The following is a 20,738-nucleotide window of genomic DNA, read 5'->3' on the forward strand; positions in this document are numbered from 1 at the left end:
CTCTCTCTCTCTCTCTCTCTCTGGATCCCTCGATCCACATAGAATATCATTTTAATAAGGTATGTGCCTCAACTACATTTAAAGTAGTAATTAGGGTTGTACATTTTGGGGAATATTCAGAGGTGGAAACTTTCCATGGGAATTAACGGAAATATATGCAAATTAGTATTAGTAACATTTAAATGTAGATGTTTTTTGCATTGGATATATTTACCATATCATATGGAGACAGAAACATAAACAATTTACCTTATCATAAGTAGACATAATTGCAAATGATTAAATCCTTCCAATAGAAATTTTAAAAAACGATTTAGTTACGAATTGAACTTTGATTAAATGAGTTGACTCTTCACATGGTGTCACGCTCTGACCTAGGAGAGCTGTGTTGTCTCTGTTTAGTTAGGTCAGGGTGTGATAGGTGGGTGGGCATTCTATGTTTTGGCCAGGTATGGTTTCCAATCAGAGGCAGCTGTCTATCGTTGTCTCTGATTGGAAGCCATACTTGGGCAGCGCAGCCTATTTTTCCCGTGTTGGTGTGGGTAGTTGTTTTCCGTTTTGTTAGTATACCTGACGGAACTGTTGGCTGTCGTTTTGTTGTTTTTTGTTTAAGTGTTTTCATTAAAGTAAAGTATGAGCACTCTACACGCTGCGCCTTGGTCCCCTTTATACGACCCTCGTTACACATAGGATGATTTCACTGAACAACAAAAGAAAGGGAATATTGAATGATCCCCAATGATCCATCGCATCTCCCAAAAACGTAATCTGTAAAATGATAGTCTAGAAACTAAAGCTTTGGTTGTCAGTACTCATCTATAAAACAAAAGCAATTTAGATCAAAAGAGTCCATATTAACAAAGGGAATTGAAGGACTAACAGTACAGTTAGATAGCAATAAAAACGGTACCATAGAGGCACAGAATAAGTTAGAGGAAAAAGAAATGGAGGAACTTGTTCAAGAAAGATCCAGTGTAATATATTATACAAATAAAGCGAACTGGATGGAATATGGGGAAAAATGCATCAAATTATTTTTCAATCTTCAATATAGAAATACTACCAAAAATGTTTTATTAAAACTTGTTACAAATGATGGAGTCACACATGATTCACCAAATTATATTTTGAAAGAGGAAGTAAAGTACTTTAAGAATATGTTTTCGTTTCAGGCTCCTCCATCTCCACTAACTGAAACTAATTGTATGGATTTTTTTCCTAATAATAATGTAAAATTAACATCTGTACAGAAAGACTCATGTGAAGGCCAAATTACAGAGGAGGAACTGCTTGATGCAATTGGGGCCTTTAAGGATGGAAACACTCCAGGGCTGGATGGCATACCAGTGGAAGTATACAAAACTTGTTTCGATATACTCAAAGGACCATTATTAGCATGTTTTAACCACTCCTATATAAATGGTAGATTATCAGACATGCAACCAGAAGGTCTGATATCATTATTACTGAAACAGGACCCAAGTGGTATATATAAAGATCCAGTCCATTTAAAAAATTGGAGACCTCTTACACTTCAGTGTTGTGATGCAAAAATCCTAGCAAAATGCTTGGCGCATAGATAGATATTATTCATCCTAATCAGACAGGTTTTTTTACATGGACGATACATTGGAGATAATATAAGACAAGTACTGGAAACAATAGAATAATATGAAATATCGGGGACACCAGGCCTGGTTTTCATAGCTGATTTTGAAAAGGCTTTTGATAAAGTACAACTGGAGTTTATATATAAATGCCTAGAATATTTCAATTTGGGGGAATCTCTTGTAAAATGGGTTAAAGTTTTGTATAGTAACCCTAGGTGTAAAATAGTAAATAATGGCTACATCTCAGAAAGTTTTAAACTATCTAGAGGAGTAAAACAAGGTTGTCCACTATCGGCATATCTATTTATTATTGCCATTGAAATGTTAGCTGTTAAGATTAGATCAAACAATAATATTAAGGGATTAGAAATCCGTGACTTAAAAACTAAGGTGTCATTGTACGCCGATGATTCATGTTTTCTTTTAAAACCACAAGTAGAGTCTCTCCACGGGCTCATAGAGGATCTAGATACTTTTGATATCCTCTCTGGATTAAAACCAAATAATGATAAATTAATATTACGTATTGGATCACAAAAAAATGCTAATTTTACATTACCATGTAGTTTACCAATTAAATGGTCTGATGGAGATGTGGACATACTCGGTATACAAATCCCAAAAGAAAGAAATTATCTCACTCCAATACATTTTTTATAGAAAGTTAGCAAAAATAGATAAGATCTTGCTACCATGGAAAGGAAAATACCTGTCTATTTGTGGAAAAATCACCCTGATTAACTCTTTAATCATATCACAGTTTACCTATTTGCTTATGGTTTTGCCTACACCTAGTGACCTGCTTTTTAAATTATATGAACAAAAAATATTCAATTTTATTTGGAATGGCAAGCCAGATAAAATTAAAAGGGCCTATTCATATAACGAATATGAATTTGGAGGGCAGAAATGATTAAATATTAAAGCATTAGACCTCTCACTAAAGGCATCAGTCATACCAAAGTTATACTTAAATCCAAACTGGTTTTCTAGTAAATTGGTACGAATGTCTCATCCTATGTTCAAGAAGGGCCTTTTTCCCTTTATTCAGATTACACCTGCCCACTTTCGGTTGTTTGAAAAGGAAATCATCTCCAAAATATCTTTATTTTTTTAACAAGCCTTAGAAAGTTGGTTGCAATTTCAGTTTAACCCACCTGAAAAGACACAACAAATATTGTGGTTAAATATAGTAATTGATAAAAAAATGTTTTGTTTTTTTTAGAAAATAGGACCAATTAATTGCAGCATTACCACAAAAATGGAAGAGGCAAGTAGAAGGGGAAAAAAGTAAGGAACTTGTATGTCGGCCCTGTATTAAAGAACATAAATAGTTCAAGAAAAGTGTGATAAATAAAATCATATACTAATTTAATTTAAGGACAAAAAAAACTGACAGCTGGGCCATATAAATTGCAAAATAGTTGGGAAGAGATTTTCGATGTACCCGTTCCATGGCACATGGTTTATGAATTGATACGCAAAACAACGCCGGATTCAAAACTAAGAATTTTTCAATTTAAATGACTATAAAAAATTCTTGCAACTAATAGAATGTTATACATATGGGGGATACAATCTTCCCAGCTCTGCAGATTCTGCTGTGAGGAGGCAGAGTCATTAGATCATTTATTTTGGTATTGACCATATGTAGCTCGTTTTTGGTCACAGGTCCAGGAATGGCTGAAGAATTGCAACATTTGCCTAGAATTAATGCTGCAGATAGCAATACTGGGTGATTTGAAAAGCCATAGTCAATCAATCTATAATATAATAATTATTTTAGCAAAAATGTTTATTTTTAATTTGCAATCTGTAGAAGCTATGAGAATAGAAAAGTTCAATTGTTTTGTGAAGCAACACGGCACAGATGAAAAATATATGGCAAATAGAAATCCGAAATGGATGCTGTTGAGAGATAGATGGGAGGGGTTGAACGGAGCTGAAGGGTGGGACTAATAACAAGATAAACAATGTGAAACATACGGGGTTTGTAAAATGTATATGGCTTCAGAACTTTTGTGAAATAGCACAGTTACAAATAGAAATCAAACTGGATGGACATCAGAAATAGAGGAAGGACTAAACACAAACAAAAAATAACTATTGTAAAATAGACTGTGACTGTAAAATGTGTATAAGATGAATAAATTGAAGGTAAAAGCCAAAGTGTTTATTCGTTTACTCCAATTGGGGGATTGGTGGTAGGGTTTGCGGGGAATAATAATAAAGGCATATTCTTTAAAAAAGTATGTATGTCTATATAGGTATGTGTATGTATATATGTGTATATGTATGCATGCGTGTATGGATATATATATTTACCCCAAAAATATATGGGGGATTGGAAATGATGCAGACAATTACATTGATGGAAGCAATATTCTTTCCGCAATATTAAGCTGATCCACCCCTAAAAAATGAAATACATAAATAAAAAAAGCAAATGAGTAGATAAAGCATGTCTGGTTGGTTGTATGCTGGGCAAAGAACATTCAGAAATCTCTTCCAATACACATTGCCTGTGAGCATCAGAGGTGAACCAGTTGCATATACAGCTCGAGCAAGACATCTCTGACTACGTTCCTCCATTGAGTCAAATAAATTCCAGGAGGACCATGAGCTGTTGCTATCGATAAGGTGTCTGATTCATCATTTTCACTCAAAAAGAAATAGAGGGACTTTTGTCAGAGGTTGCTTGTTGTGAGCGCTCAGGGAATTTTATGCACTTGGCCAGATGATTCTGCATCTTTGTTGCATTATTCACATATGATTTGGCACAGTATTAGAAAACAATGAGTAAAAAAAAAAATATATATGTACAATTCCACGTACAGATAAATAGTTAAGCAGTTACAATAAACAACTCCTTTGTTAGATAAATGTTTTAAAATGAAACATGTATGGAAACAGGTGAATTAACACTCCTCAGTTAGCAGGCTCAAGCAAGCTAAAATCCACAAGGTAGCAAAAACTAACTAGCAGAAATTGTTAACAAGTTAGAAATTATTTAAACACACTTTCCTGTAGGCTACTATTTACTAGTTTAACCTGTTTATCCTCTCTAGGGTAGGGGGCAGTATTTTCACGGCCGGATGAAAAAACGTACCCGATTTAAACTGGTTACTACTCTTGCCCAGAAACGAAAATATGCATATTATTAGTAGATTTGGATAGAAAACACTCTGAAGTTTCTAAAACTGTTTGAATGGTGTCTGTGAGTGTAACAGAACTCATATGGCAGGCAAAAACCTGAGAAGATTCCAAGCAGGAAGTGGCCTGTCTGAGAATTTGTAGTTCTTCTTTTGATTCTCTATCGAAACTACAGTATCTGTGGGGTTACGTTGTACTTTCAAAGGCTTCCATTGGCTCTCTAAAGCTTTCAGAAAGCGGATTGAGGCATCTCCTGTCTCTGGGCAGAGTATAGTAGCTCAGTTTCTCAGTGGTCTGCCTGGTGACAAAGAGATTTGATATGCGCATTCACACGAGCATGCTGTTTTTTCTTTTCCTCTTTGAATGAATACACTATTGTCTGGTTGGAATATTATCGCTATTTTACGAGAAAAATACCATAAAAATTGATTTGAACTTGTTATGGATAGGGGGCAGTATTTTCACGGCCGGATAAAAAACGTACCCGATTTAATCTGATTATTACTCCTGCCCAGAAACTAGAATATGCATATAATTATTAGCTTTGGATAGAAAACACTCCAAAGTTTCTAAAACTGTTTGAATGGTGTCTGTGAGTATAACAGAACTAATTTGGCAGGCCAAAACCTGAGAAGATTCCAAACAGGAAGCACCCTCTCTGACTATTTCTTGGCCTTCTTGATCATCTCTATCCAAAACAGAGGATCTCTGGCATAACGTGACATTTTCTAACGCTCCCATAGGCTCTCAGAAGGCGCCAGAACGTTGAATGATGACTTTGCAGGCCATGGCTGAAAAACAGTAGCGTGTGGTCGATCTGAGAACAATGAGACTGGCGCACGCGTGCACGAGACGACTCCATGTTTTTATTTTCAGTCTTTGAACGAAAACAGGGTTTCCCGGTCGGAATATTATCGCTTTTTTACGAGAAAAATCGCATAAAAATTGATTTTAAACAGCGTTTGACATGCTTCGAAGTACGGTAATGGAATATTTAGAATTTTCTTGTCACCAAACGCGTCGGGCGCGTCGCCCTTCTTTACCCTTCGGATAGTGTCTTGAACGCACAACAAAACGCCGCTATTTGGATATAACTATGGATTATTTGGAACCAAACCAACATTTGTTATTGAAGTAGCAGTCCTTGGAGTGCATTCTGACGAAGATCAGCAAAGGTAATACCATTTTTCTAATACTAATTCTGAGTTTAGTGTGCACCGAACTTGGCGGGTGTCAAAATAGCTAGCCGTGATGGCTGAGTTATGTACTCAGAATATTGCAAAATGTGCTTTCGCCGAAAAGCTATTTTAAAATCGGACACCGCGATTGCATAAAGGAGTTCTGTATCTATAATTCTTAAAATAATTGTTATGTATTTTGTCAATGTTTATGATGAGTAATTTAGTAAATTCACCGGAAGTTTTTGGTGGGAATGCATGTTCTTCACATCAAACGCCAATGTAAAAAGCTGTTTTTGGATATAAATATGAACTTGATTGAACAAAACATACATGTATTGTATAACGTCATGTCCTAGGAGTGTCATCTGATGAAGATCATCAAAGGTTAGTGCTTCATTTAGCTGTGTTTTGGGTTTTTGTGACATACAGTGGGGGGAAAAAGTATTTGATCCCCTGCTGATTTTGTACGTTTGCCCACTTACAAAGAAATGATCAGTCTATAATTTTAATGGTAGGTTTATTTGAACAGTGAGAGACAGAATAACAACAACAAAAAAACAGAAAAACGCATGTCAAAAATGTTATAAAGTGATTTGCATTTTAATGGGGGAAATAAGAATTTAACCCCTCTGCAAAACATGATTTAGTACTTGGTGGCAAAACCCTTGTTGGCAATCACAGAGGTCAGACGTTTGTTGTAGTTGGCCACCAGGTTTGTACACATCTCAGGAGGGATTTTGTCCCACTCCTCTTTGCAGATCTTCTCCAAGTCATTAAAGTTTCGAGGCTGACGTTTGGCAACTCGAACCTTCAGCTCCCTCCACGGATTTTCTATGGGATTAAGGTCTGGAGACTGGCTAGGCCACTCCAGGACCTTAATATGCTTCTTCTTGAGCCACTCCTTTGTTGCCTTGGCCGTGTGTTTTGGGTCATTCTCATGCTGGAATACCCATCCACGACCCATTTTCAATGCCCTGGCTGAGGGAAGGATGTTCTCACCCAAGATTAGATGGTACATGGCCCCGTCCATCGTCCCTTTGATGCAGTGAAGTTGTCCTGTCCCCTTAGCAGAAAAACACCCCCAAAGCATAATGTTTCCACCTCCATGTTTGACGGTGGAGATGTTGTTCTTGGGGTCATAGGCAGCATTCCTCCTCCTCCAAACACGGCGAGTTGAGTTGATGCCAAAGAGCTCCATTTTGGTCTCATCTGACCACAACACTTTCACCAGTTGTCCTCTGAACCATTCAGATGTTCATTGGCAAACTTCAGACAGGCATGTATATGTATTCTTGAGCAGGGGGACCTTGCGGGCACTGCAGGATTTCAGTCCTGGTCCCAGCTGCCTTGAAATCATTGACAAGATCCTCCCGTGTAGTTCTGGGCCGATTCCTCACCGTTCTCATGATCATTGCAACCCCACGAGGTGAGATCTTGCATGGAGCCCCAGGCCGAGGGATATTGACAGTTCTTTTGTGTTTCTTCCATTTGCGAATAATCGCACCAAATGTTGTCACCTTCTCAGCAAGCTGCTTGGCGATGGTCTTGTAGCCCATTCCAGCCTTGTGTAGGTCTACAATCTTGTCCCTGACATCCTTGGAGAGCTCTTTGGTCTTGGCCATGGTGGAGAGTTTGGAATCTGATTGATTGATTGCTTCTGTGGACAGGTGTCTTCTTTACAGGTAACAAGCTGTGGTTAGGAGCACTCCCTTTAAGAGTGTGCTCCTAATCTCAGCTCATTACCTGTATAAAAGACACCTGGGAGCCAGAAATCTTTCTGATTGAGAGGGGGTCAAATACTTATTTCCCTCATTAAAATGCAAATCAATTTATAACATTTTTGACATACGTTTTTCTGTATTTTTTTGTTGCTATTCTGTCTCTCACTGTTCAAATAAACCTACCATTAAAATTATAGGCTGATCCTTTCTTTATCAGTGGGCAAACGTACAAAATCGTCAGGGGATCAAATACTTTTTTCCCCCACTGTATGTGCTTGCTTGGAAAATGGCTGTGTGATTATTTTGGTCTATGTACTCTCCTAACATAAGATAATGTTTTGCTTTCGCTGTAAAGCCTTTTTGAAATTGGACGATGTGGTTAGATTAATGAGAGTCTTATCTTTAAAATGGTGTAAAATAGTCGTATGTTTGAAAAATGGAAATTATTGCATTTTTGAGGTTTTTGTATTTCGCACCACGCTGTTCCATTGGATATTGGCTAGGCGTTCCGCTATATTGGCTAGGCGTTCCGCTGTCCCCCCCAATATATCACTGAAACATAACTATGTAATTTAAATAATATTAATAATACGCAATGAAAGCAATTGTGCTGATTATAGACACTTAATAGCGCGTTTTTAAGTTTCAAAAGATTGCGACCCCCCCACCCTTTGCCTCAATGGTTTGATCGGGGTCGTAGCCACTGTCTGAAAGGCACTCAATGAACGTAACTGAAGTGAGGTTAATCCAGTCAATCGCGCACACACACTAGCTGAATATGCAGAGCTAGCGCGCAAATATTAACTATTAACCTAGCTAGTACCTATTCCATTTATGTGGCCTCGTCAAAGATGGAATCTTTGCTATCGTCAATTTATTCCAAGATCAGCATGCAGATGATGTAAGTTAGTGCTTCAAAGTCCCTGCGATAAGGTTAATGATAAACTGAAGTCCAAACTGAACAGAACTACACTCTCTTCTACCATTGTCTTAAATATATTTAATGGTCTCGTTGCAAAAGCTAAATTGTCGCAAGGGAACTTTTATTTATTTATTTTATTTCACCTTTATTTAACCCGGGTAGCAAGGATTATAGCAAACACCACTGAAACGAAATTGGTGCTCGCTAGCTTTGCAAATTCAGCTATTGTTGGAAGCCAGCCAATATGAAACAAACTATTAAAATTAAAATTGTGTAAATGGTGAACTCATACAGCTGTCAACTCTTGTCATTTTAATCCGTTTCACATTTGCTAGCTACCTTTTAGATCAAAGCCCAAATAGAATGATAAAAGATAAGATGATAGAAGCCCATCTCCTACTGTAAATAACCTACACACTGTGTGTGTAGCCAGCCAGCCAGCCAGGTAGAAAAATGGCAGAAAAATAAAAGACTGACAGAGTATTTTTCAATACACCAAAACGCATAGTAAGAACCCTAGTAGCCTAATATCTCAAAGACTAGTTGATAAAATGTTCATAAGAAAGAAATGAAATTCTAATGGAAATGTTTCACAATGATGTCATTAGGCAGAGCAGGCAACAGATGGCACACAGACAGCAGAGTTGGGGACAGATATGCAGGGACAGACTGGCAGAGACAGGGAGTCTCAGGTAAGTTTGTTGAGTCTTTGTTTGGCAACATTATGAAAGGTTCTCCATTTTTTGACTTGTAAAATAGGAACATAATTGGAAAATGCCATGGATACCCCCACTCTCAACTTAAACTGGTGACTGAACTAAGATTTGTTAAAGGCAATGGTATTGCTGTTGTGATTAGTTGTGTAGTTTTGGGTACCGGTAGTTAGGAGTACGGCAAACACCTTATTTCTTTGGTTCCTCAATATACATTTACCATATTACAATGTAGGCTATGTGTTACAGCACTACTTTTGGTGTCCCCCTCAGGAATTGCTCTTGAGAAAATTGAATGTAATTGTCCCCTCCAAAGTTGATATCAGATTTTCGCCCCTGCATGGTACCCCTTCATTTTTCTGGTGTTCTTTACAGAGCAGAGTGTGCCAGAAACATATGCACAGCCTACTGCAGACTGCATGTGTATGTACAGCATATTGCAGTCTTAATGGAGAAGTTATGTGGTTCTATAAGCCGTGTGTCACGTGTGGTTAGATAAGAAGATTGTGTGTGTGGTCTGATATAAGGTGTGTCTACAGAGACAGGGAGGATAGGTGGCTCTTCTCTCAGGAGTATTACTGTGCATAATTCACAACCTAAACAGAAAAAATGTATTGATTGAGCCTGTGTGTGTGTGTGTGACTGACTAAGCCTGTGAGTCTATCTAGGTGTTGAGTTTGCGTGTGTGGATTCTACATGTTGAGTTAGTGTGTGTGTGTTCTATAGTTGTGTGATTGTTGGATAGGTGTGTATAGCAGCAGTTAAGGGCTGTCAGGCACTGTGGTAGCCATGTTTGGAGGAAGGAAGATAGCCGCAGTCTCAACCCTGCCCCTGTGTGTTATTCGAATGTCTTCACATGTCACAGCAGAGCAGTCAGCAGCACATACAGCTATCTACCAGCCCAGTGTTTCAGACCCTCTTCTATCTGACACTGTGGCATAGAGAGAGATTTACACACAATATCACCTTAACTCCTTACACATGTGGGAACTCGCCTATATGGATAGGGCTAAATTGAACAATTATGGAAAGCATATGCAAAACCATGGCAGCAATAAAACGGGAAGAGTTTGGGGATTATGGGAAATTATTAGAGGAAAGGTGAGGACAACAGTTCACCTGACAAGACTGAATCCAAAACATTATACCGTTGATTTGGTGTGCATTTTACATATACTGTACCTGTCGCCAATTTGTTGATAACGAAATCTGAAAATACTCTGGATACAATCAGTAACATAAGAATATTCTGACAATGGTTTGTGTGATGTTTGGTGTGGCCACACCTCTCCAAAGTGTGCACAGTACCTACTCAATTTCAATGCACTTTTATGACTCAAAGAAGTCTTAAACTATAAGGTGCTTTTTTGAGCTCTCCTGGCGGTGCCATTGAGGAACTAGAGCAAGCACAGTTGTGGTTGTATTCTTTGGAACACAGCCCTGCAATCACACAATTACTGTTGCTGTTTACGCAATCCAAAAACGGTCTATTATAAATCACAATCTGGGTCAGGTGGGCATGATTTGAAAGCTTGTTCTCTTGCCAACATGACTGGCTAGGTTATAAAACAACATCTTACAGTGTTATTCTTTCACAAGGCAGTTCAGAGAAGCAGATGGTAATTTTGGTCGCATAGAATTTAATCATGAGTGCATTCAGATACTTCACAATACAACAAACATTGTCTCTTTCTGCTCAGGACAACCCAGGGTATAACGCCATGTCATCTTGTAACTATACATCAAACATAGTGATCATGAACCTTCACACTGTATATCACATGAGTTTTATGATATGGAAATGTGAAGTACACATTTGGACTCCTGGGTGTTTGGCTTACTTTTATGACATCAAAGCGGTATTCATTCTAATCTTCACCGTCTCATTTTGCTAAATACATTGAGTCCTCGTAATCTACAGTCTTTCCCTCACTCAGACAACAAAACATTCATCTACAGTCTTTCCCTCACTCAGACAACAAAACATTCATCTACAGTCTTTCCCTCACTCAGACAACAACATTTACATTTACATTTTAGTCATTTAGCAGACGCTCTTATCCAGAGCGTCTTACAAATTGGTGCATTCACCTATAATATCCAGTGGAACAACCACTTTACAATAGTGCATCTAAATCTTTTAAGGGGGGGGGGGGTTAGAAGGATTACTTTATCCTATCCCAGGTATTCCTTGAAGAGGTGGGGTTTCAGGTGTCTCCGGAAGGTGGTGATTGACTCCGCTGTCTTGGCGTCGTGAAACATTCATCTACAGTCTTTCCCTCACTCAGACAACAAAACATTTATCGACAGTCTTTCCCTCACTCACTCAGACAACAAAACATTCATCTACAGTCTTTCCCTCACTCAGACAACAAAACATTCATCTACAGTCTTTCCCTCACTCAGACAACAAAACATTTATCTACAGTCTTTCCCTCACTCAGACAACAAAACATTAATCTACAGTCTTTCCCTCACTCACTCAGACAACAAAACATTCATCTACAGTCTTTCCCTCACTCAGACAACAAAACATTCATCTACAGTCTTTCCCTCACTCAGACAACAAAACATTCATCTACAGTCTTTCCCTCACTCAGACAACAAAACATTTACAAAAGTTGCTCAAGTGTCAGTCAAAACCCATAGAGAGCTGTGAAGCGGAGACTCTGAGCTCTGGCGTCATCTATAGCATGTTACTGTACAGCCAATGACATCATCTATAGCGTGTTACTGTACAGTCACTGAGCTCTGACCTCATCTATAGCATGTTACTGTACAGCCACTGAGCTCTGGCGTCATGTATAGCATGTTACTGTACAGCCACTGTTTTCCAATTTAGCCACTAATCAGTGTTCATATCTGCCAAGCCGTGGGAGGTGAAGACGTGGGAGGGGAAGCCGTGGGAGGGAGAGCCGTGGGATGAACGGCCGTGGGAGGGGAAGCCGTGGGAGGGACGGCCGTGGGAGGGGAAGCCGTGGGAGGGGAAGGCCATGGGAGGGGAAGCCGTGGGAGGGGAAGCCGTGGGAGGGGAGGCCGTGGGAGGGGAGGCCGTGGGAGGGGAGGCCGTGGGAGGGGCAGGCCGTGGGAGGGGAAGCCGTGGGAGGGGAAGCCGTGGGAGGGGAAGCCGTGGGAGGGGTGGGCCGTGGGAGGGGCAGGCCGTGGGAGGGAAAGGCCGTGGGAGGGGAGGCCGTGGGAGGGGAGGCCGTGGGAGGGGAGGCCGTGGGAGGGGAGGGCGTGGGAGGGGGAAGCCGTGGGAGGGGAGGGCGTGGGAGGGGAGGGCGTGGGAGGGAAAGGCCGTGGGAGTGGAGGCCGTGGGAGGGGAGGCCGTGGGACGGGAGGCCGTGGGAGGGGAGGGGAGGGCGTGGGAGCCGTGGGAGGGGAGGGCGTGGGAGGGGAGGCCGTGGGAGGGGAGGGCGTGGGAGGGGAGGCCGTGGGAGGGGAGGGGAGGGCGTGGGAGGGGGAGCCGTGGGAGGGGAGGGCGTGGGAGGGGAGGCCGTGGGAGGGGAGGGCGTGGGAGGGGGAGCCGTGGGAGGGGTGGGCGTGGGAGGGGGAGCCGTGGGAGGGGAGGGCGTGGGAGGGGGAGCCGTGGGAGGGGAGGCCGTGGGAGGGGAGGGCGTGGGAGGGGAGGGCGTGGGAGTAGAGCCGTGGGAGGGGGAGCCGTGGGAGGGGAGGGCGTGGGAGGGGAGGCCGTGGGAGGGGAGGCCGTGGGAGGGGGAGCCGTGGGAGGGGAGGCTGTGGGAGGGGGAGCCGATACTGGTTCCTGCCTACATGATGTTATTTTATTCAGTCACTTGTTTGTTGTTTCCGTTTTTTTGTTGTTCTTTTTGTTCTCTTATCTCTCTTACTTGAATCTAACAGAACATCTCTAGCTTTTCCTTCTCTTTTTCCCTCCTTCATGTTCCTGGTTTCCACATCAGCTAGTTCTCCTCCCAGTCTCCAGGTCTGTCTGAGTGAACGTCACCTCTGTGAAATTGACTCGACTTTGACCAGTCTACTGGGAAATGATCCTTTGTCAGTCTGTCACACACTCAACTCTGTGTGTGCACGTGTATATGTGTGTGTGTGTGTGTGTGTGTGTGTGTGTGTGTGTGTGTGTGTGTGTGTGTGTGTGGGTGTGGGTGTGGGTCAGGGTACTTGAAAGTTAATTTGTTATTTCATTACGTGGCCATGAATGACTTTTCCAACGACAATAATTCAGAGTCTAGTTAGGCTAATGTAATTCAACATTTCAATATGTCATTGCACTAATACCAATAGGCCTAGTGCCCATCAATACAGATTAGCCTGTAGATATTAGATATAAGACATTTACTCCGAAAGATGCATCAGCTGCTTGGCGCTGTAAAGGTTAACTAGGTTTAATCTGGTAATGATTGGGGTTAACCTGGTAGTGATTGGGGTTAACTAGGTTTAATCTGGTAGTGATTGGGATTAACTAGGTTTGATTTGGTAGTGATTGAGGTTAACTAGGTTGCTGCTGCTCCAGTTTCAACTGTTCTGCCTGCGGCTATGGAACCCTGACCGGTTCACCGGACGTGCTTGTTGCACCCTCGACAACTACTATGATTATTATTATTTGACCATGCTGGTCATTTATGAACATTTTAACATCTTGACCATGTTCTGTTATAATATCCACCCGGCACAGCCAGAAGAGGACTGGCCACCCCTCATAGCCTGGTTCCTCTCTAGGTTTCTTCCTAGGTTTTTGGCCTTTCTAGGGAGTTTTTCCTAGGGAGTTTTTCCTAGCCACCGTGCTTCTTTCACATGCATTGCTTGCTGTTTGCGGTTTTAGGCTGGGTTTCTGTACAGCACTTTGAGATATCAGCTGATGTACGAAGGGCTATATAAATACATTTGATTTGATTTGATTTAATCTGGTAGTGATTGGGGTTAACTGGGTTTAATCTGGTAGTGATAGGGGTTAACTAGGTTTAATCTGGTAGTGATTGGGGTTAACTAGGTTTAATCTGGTAGTGATTGGGATTAACTAGGTTTAATCTGGTAGTGATTGGGGTTAACTAGGTTTAATCTGGTAGTGATAGGGGTTAACTAGGTTTAATCTGGTAGTGATTGGGGTTAACCTGGTAGTGATTGGGGTTAACTAGGTTTAAGCTAGTAGTGATTGGGGTTAACTAGGTTTAATCTGGTAGTGATTGGGGTTAACTAGGTTTAATCTAGTAGTGATTGGGGTTAACTAGGTTTAATCTGGTAGTGATTGGGGTTAAATAGGTTTAAGCTGTTAGTGATTGGGGCTAACTAGGTTTAAGGTAGTACTGATTGGGGTTAACTAGGTTTAAACTAGTACTGAAGCATGTGTGATTGTGTGATTGTTTGTATGTGCACTTAGGTGTGTGTATGCCTGTCTGTGTGTGTGTGTGTGTGTGTGCCTGTCTGTGTGTGTGTGTGTGTGTGCGCTTGTCTGTGTGTGTGTGCCTGTCTGTGTGTGTGTGTGTGTGTGCTTGTGTGTGTGCCTGTCTGTCTGTCTGTGTGTGTGTGTGTGTGTGTGTGCTGCGCGGGGTGTGTGTGTGTGTGCCGGTGTGTGTGTGCGTGTGTGTGTGTGTGTGTGTGTGTGTGTGTGTGTGTGTGTGTGTGTGTGTGTGTGCCTGTCTGTGTGTGTGTGTGTGTGTGTGTGTGCCTGTCGGGGGTGTGTGTGTGTGTGTGTGTGTGTGTGTGTGTGTGTGTGTGTGTGTGTGTGTGTGTGTGTGTGTGTGTGTGTGTGTGTGTGTGTGTGTGTGTGTGTGTGTGTGTGTGTGTGTGTGTGGGTGTGCCTGTCTGTGTGTGTGTGTGTGTGTGTGTGCCTGTCTGTGTGTGTGTGTGCCTGTCTGTGTGTGTGTGTGTGTGTGTGCCTGTCTGTGTGTGTGTGTGTGTGTGTGTGTGTGTGTGCCTGTCTGTGTGTGTGTGTGTGTGTGTGTGGTGTGTGTGTGTGTGTGTGTGTGTGTGTGTGTGTGTGTGTGTGTGTGTGTGTGTGTGTGTGTGTGTGTGTGTGTGTGTGTGTGTGTGTGTGCCCTAAGTTTCCTTACCCAGTATAGCCAGCACAGTGTTATCCTTCAGCACCTCCATTGACCCAGAGCAGACAAAATAGATGGCTTGCAGGGCGTCTCCCTGGCGGATGAGATACTCTCCCGGGGCGCAGAATGACGTCTTGATGATGAGGGACAGGGAGCGCAGACACCCCCTACTGGCCGACTCAAACAGCGGCAGCTGCAGCAGCTCTTTGTTAAGGTGCATGGCGATGTCTGCCCTCAGCTCATCTGGGAAGTCCTTCAACAACTAGTGAAGCAGAATGAGAAAGGGAATAAAATATGAGAGATTGAGTTGGGACAGTGGGGATTGACAGATGAGATGGAAAGTTGAAGAGGTGACACAGGGGGAAGAGAAGCAAAACAAGTGATAGGACTTGAGAAAAGAACTGACAGAAGAATCAACACAGGAGGAACCAACAGCAGCATTGAAAAGAAAACAAGGCAGAGAGAGAGAGAAGAGAAAGAGAAAGAGAAGAGCGAGATTGAGAGCGAGAAGAGAGAGGAGAGAGAGAGTAGAGAGAGAAGAGAGAGCGAGAAGAGAGAGGAGAGAGAGAAGGGAAAGAGAAGAGACAGTGAGAGCGAAGGTGTGAGAGTCAGTGAGAGCATAGACGTGAGAGACAGTGAGAACATAGACGTTAGAGACAGTGAGAGCGAGGTGTGAGAGACAGTGAGAGCGAGGCATGAGACAGTGAGAGTGAGGCGTGTGAGACAGTGAGAGCGAGGCGCGAGCGACAGTGAGAGTGAAGCATGAGAGACCGTGAGAGCAAGGCCTGAGTGACAGTGAGAGCAAGGCCTTAGTGACAGTGAGAGCAAGGCGTGAGAAACAGTGAGAGCAAGACGTGAGTGACAGTGAGAGCAAGGCGTGAGTGACAGTGAGAGACAGTGAGAGCATAAACGTCAGAAGGTCTTAGCCTTCTGTTGTTCTAACCCACCTCACTGACGTCGATGCCGTTGTTGACTGACCAGGTGGTCTGGAAGCACTCCAGCATACGTTGCTCCAGGGCCTTGGGCAGGCGGTGGACCCTGATGAAGTCCTTCAGGTCCTTGGTACGGGTGTGGTAGAGGGAGCGCCGAGAGTACATCCTCTGAATGATGGCGGTCACGTTACCAAACACCACCGCATGCATCAGGGCTGGAAGCAAAGGGACAAGGACTGGTTAATGTTTGTGTGCGTGTGTGTATCTGTGTATGTATGTGTGTGTGTGAACTTTTGTGTGTATTAGTGTGTGAGTGTGTGTTCAATTTAAAAATCAGTATAATATTAATACATAACGATAGAAACAGAAAACAGTTTCATATACAGTGCACTCAGACTCCTTTCCTTTTTCCAAAAATGGAAAAGGGAAGGGGATAAACACATTTTTTCCCTCATTAATCTACACATAATACCCCATAATGACAAAGCAAAAACACGTTTTTAGAAATGTTTGCAAATTTATAAAAAAACAGATACCTTATTTATGTAAATATTCAGACCCTTTGCTCGAAATTGAGCTCAGGTGCATCCTGTTTCCATTGATCATCCTTGAGATGTTTCTACAACTTCAATGGAGTCCATCAGTGGTAAATTCAATTGATTGAATATGATTTGGAAAGGCACACACCTGTCTATATAAGGTCCCACAGTTGACAGTACATGTCAGAGCAAAAACCAAGCCATGAAGTCGAAGGAATTGTCCGTAGAGCTCCGACGGAAGCCACTCCTCAGTAAAAGTCACATGACAGCCCACTTGGAATTTGCCAAAAGGCACCTAAAGGACACTCAGACCATGAGAAACAAGATTCTCTGGTCTGATGAAACCAAGATTGAACTCTTTGGCCTGAATGCCAAGCGTCACGTCTGGAGGAAACCTGGCACCATCCCTACAGTGAAGCATGGTGGTGGCAGCATCATGCTGTGGGCATGTTTTTCAGCGGCAGGGACTGGGAGACTAGTCAGGATCGAGGGAAAGATGAATGGAGAAAAGTACAGAGAGATCCTTGATGAAAACCTGCTCCAGAACGCTCAGGACTTCAGACTGGGGCGAAGGTTCACCTTCCAACAGGACAGCAACCATAAGCACACAGCCAAGACAGCGCAGGAGTGGCTGCGGGACAAGTCTCTGAATGTCCTTGAGTGGCAAAGCCAGAGCATGGACCTGAAAATAGCTGTGTAACGACGCTCCCCATCCAACCTGACAGAGCTTCAGAGGATCTGCAGAGAAGAATGGGAGAAACTCACCAAAAACAGGTGTGCCAAGCTTATAGCGTCATACCCAACAAGACTCAAGGCTGTAATCTCTGCCAAAGGAGTAAAGGGTCTGAATACTTACGTAAATATGATATTTAAGTTTTTTATTTTTAATACATTTAACAAAAACCTCTTTTTGCTTCATCATTATGGGGTATTGTGTGTAGATTGATGAGGGGGTAAAACGATTTAATCAATTTTAGAATGAGGCTGTAACATAGCAAGGGGTCTGAATACTTTCCGAATGTACTGCACATATAGATAGATATATAGATATTAGATGCACAATAATCTTATGTACCAAGCTCAGAGATCAGGAAGTTATCTGTTACCCCTGAGCTGGAAAATAGCTGTCAGTCATACCTAAAGAAGGTACACTGCTCACAGCATTTCAATAGCATACCCCTGCCAAAATAGAGATGTGCCCCTCTCTCTCTCTCTCATCCTTCTCCACCATCTCAACCCTCTACATCACTTCTCTCTCTCTCTCTCTCTCTCTCTCTCTCTCTCTCTCTCTCTCTCTCTCTCTCTCTCTGATTTCCTTTATTATAGCTTCTCCTTCTCTCTCTGTGTCTGATTACGGCTACCACCCCCTCTCCCACCTTATCTCGCTCTCCCTTTCGCTCTCTCTCTCTCTCTCCTCCCCTCTCTCTCTCCTCCCCTCTCTCTCTCCTCCCCTCTCTCTCTCCATGCTGACAGCTACTGCGGAGGGGAGAGGAGATGAGGTTCCAGTCTGACAGTGATCTGATCTGCAGTCTGAAAGCTGCACACACAAGCAGGCATACACACACACACACACATTCACTCTGCACTGATGGAACGGAACACTTTGACTCTGTGTGATTGTGTGGGTGGTTGTTTGGGGGTTTGCAAGAATGTGTGTGTGTGTATTTACATCAGTGATAGAGGTTGAGTGTGAGGGTGTGTGTCTGAGGGAGGCGCCGCTAACGAGGGTGTTGAAGTGTATGTGTGTGTGTGTACATGGATTGTTAACTATCAGAGCCAATTGAAGCAGCCACATGGACCGGGCCAGACTCTCCCCTGACCTATTAGACAGACAGTGATTATCCCGGTCCAATGATCCTGGATGGTTTTATCACTGATATTGTGTAACAGTCTGGTTCTGGGTAGACAGGTTGTTGTGTGAGGCTGTCTCTCTCTGTTTCAGTCAATGCTCTCCATCTGTCTGGCACATCGTCACAGTTACATTATAGTATAGGACTGGAGCTAGTTCGGCTGTGTTTAAACCTCAACTCTCCAGGCAGGGTAGGTTAAACAAATGCTCTATTTTTACACATTTACATATTCTAATGAGACAATGGGCAGGATGTACTGTATGTGTGTATGTGGTTGTGTTTTGTGTGTCTGTGGGGTTGTGTGGGTGTGTCTGTGTGGCTGCCACACTTGGTTTTAAAGTGGCCTGAGAATATGTCCTCTCTCATCAATGCACCCACCCCTAAAAATCACTACATCTCTCTCTCATGAAACAGACCTTTACTGCCCCACAAACTGAATAAGAACTAGACTGGAAGTATTGCATGCCAAATGGCCCCCTATTTCCTAAATAGTGAACTACTTTTGATCAGGGCCCATAGGGAACCATGTGAAATAGGGTGCCATTTGGTATGCAAACATTCACCACTCTCTAGTTACATTATTGACAGTTGTTCCATTTGCAAGAAGCCCTAGAAAAGGCAGTTTACTGCCAAAATGTTGCTGTTTTTAAATCTGAGGAGAATGTTTCCATTTTTAATCATCTCAAAATGGGACCAGGAAAGTGCTTGTTCTCTGTGGTGTGGCCTCATGGGAGATGTAGTCTAAGCCTGCATTCTCTAAAACTCTGGGGCATAGAGAGCATCCATGAGCACTTTGAAGGACCTGGTACTGGGGTACCTACAGTTGAAGTCAGAAGTTTACATACACCTTAGCCAAATACATTTAAACTCAGTTTTTCACAATTCCTGACATTTAATCCTAGTAAAAATTCCCTGTTTTAGGTCAGTTAGAATCACCACTTTATTTTAAGAATGTGAAATGTCAGAATAATAGTAGAGAGAATTATTTATTTCAGCTTTTATTTCTTTCTTCACATTTCCAGTGGGTCAGAAGTTTACATACACTCAATAAGTATTGCCTTGAAATTGTTTAACTTGGGTCAAACGTTTCGGGTATCCTTCCACAAGCTTCCCACAACAAGTTGGGTGAATTTTGGCCCATTCCTCCTGACAGAGCTGGTGTAACTGAGTCAGGTTTGTAGGCCTCCTTGCTCGCACAGGCTTTTTCAGTTCTGCAACACATTTTCTATGGGATTGAGGTCAGGGCTTTGTGATGGCCACTCAAATACCTTGACTTTGTTGTCCTTGAGCCATTTTGCCACAACTTTGGAAGTATGTTTGGAGTCATTGTCCATTTGGAAGACCTATTCGCAACCAAGCTTTAACTTCCTGACTGATGTTTTGGGATGTTGCTTCAATATATCCACATATTTTTCCTGCCTCATGATATCATCTATTTTGTGAAGTGCACCAGTCACTACTGCAGCAAAGCAACCCCCGTGCTTCACGGTTGGGATGGTGTTCTTCGGCTTGAAAGCCTCTCCCTTTTTCCTCCAAACATAACGATGGTCATTATGACCAAACAGTTCTATTTTTGTTTCATCAGACCAGAGGACATTTCTCCAAAAAGTACGATCTTTGTCCCCATGTGCAGTTGCAAACCATAGTCTAGCTTTTTTATGGTGGTTTTGGAGCAATGGCTTCTTCCTTGCTGAGCGGCCTTTCAGGTTATGACGATATAGGACTCATTTTACTGTGGATATAGATACTTTTGTACCTGTTTCCTCCAGCATCTTCACAAGGTCCTTTGCTGTTGTTCTGGGATTGATTTGCACTTATTGCACCAAAGTACGTTCATCTCTAGGAGACAGAACGCGTCTCCTTCCTGAGTGGTATGACGGCTGCGTGGTCCCATGGTGTTTATACTTGCATACTGTTGTTTGTTCAGATGAAAAAAACGGTGCAAAACTGTCATCAAGGCAAAGGGTAGCTACTTTGAAGAATCTAAAATATACTTTGATCTGTTTAACACTTTTTTGGTTACTACATGATTCCATATGTGTTATTTCATAGTTTTGATGTCTTCACTATTATTCTAAAATGTAGAAAATAGTAAAAATAAAG

General features: G+C 42.3%; 1 protein-coding gene across 1 annotated transcript in view; it reads right to left on the reverse strand.

Moving 5' to 3' along the window:
* Positions 1–20,738, reverse strand: part of LOC106562645 (voltage-gated delayed rectifier potassium channel KCNH8) — a 305,465-nt gene that overhangs the window by 19,501 nt on the left and 265,226 nt on the right. Inside the window, exons 9-10 of the mRNA XM_045704813.2 lie at positions 16,262–16,461; positions 15,327–15,576 (exon numbers count right to left, since the gene is read on the reverse strand). Coding sequence (XP_045560769.2) covers positions 15,327–15,576; positions 16,262–16,461 — 450 coding nt within the window. The remainder of the gene's footprint in view (positions 1–15,326; positions 15,577–16,261; positions 16,462–20,738) is intronic.

Source organism: Salmo salar, chromosome 21 (genome assembly GCF_965601325.2).
Source record: "Salmo salar chromosome 21, fSalSal1, whole genome shotgun sequence".
Taxonomy (NCBI): Eukaryota; Metazoa; Chordata; class Actinopteri; order Salmoniformes; family Salmonidae; genus Salmo; species Salmo salar.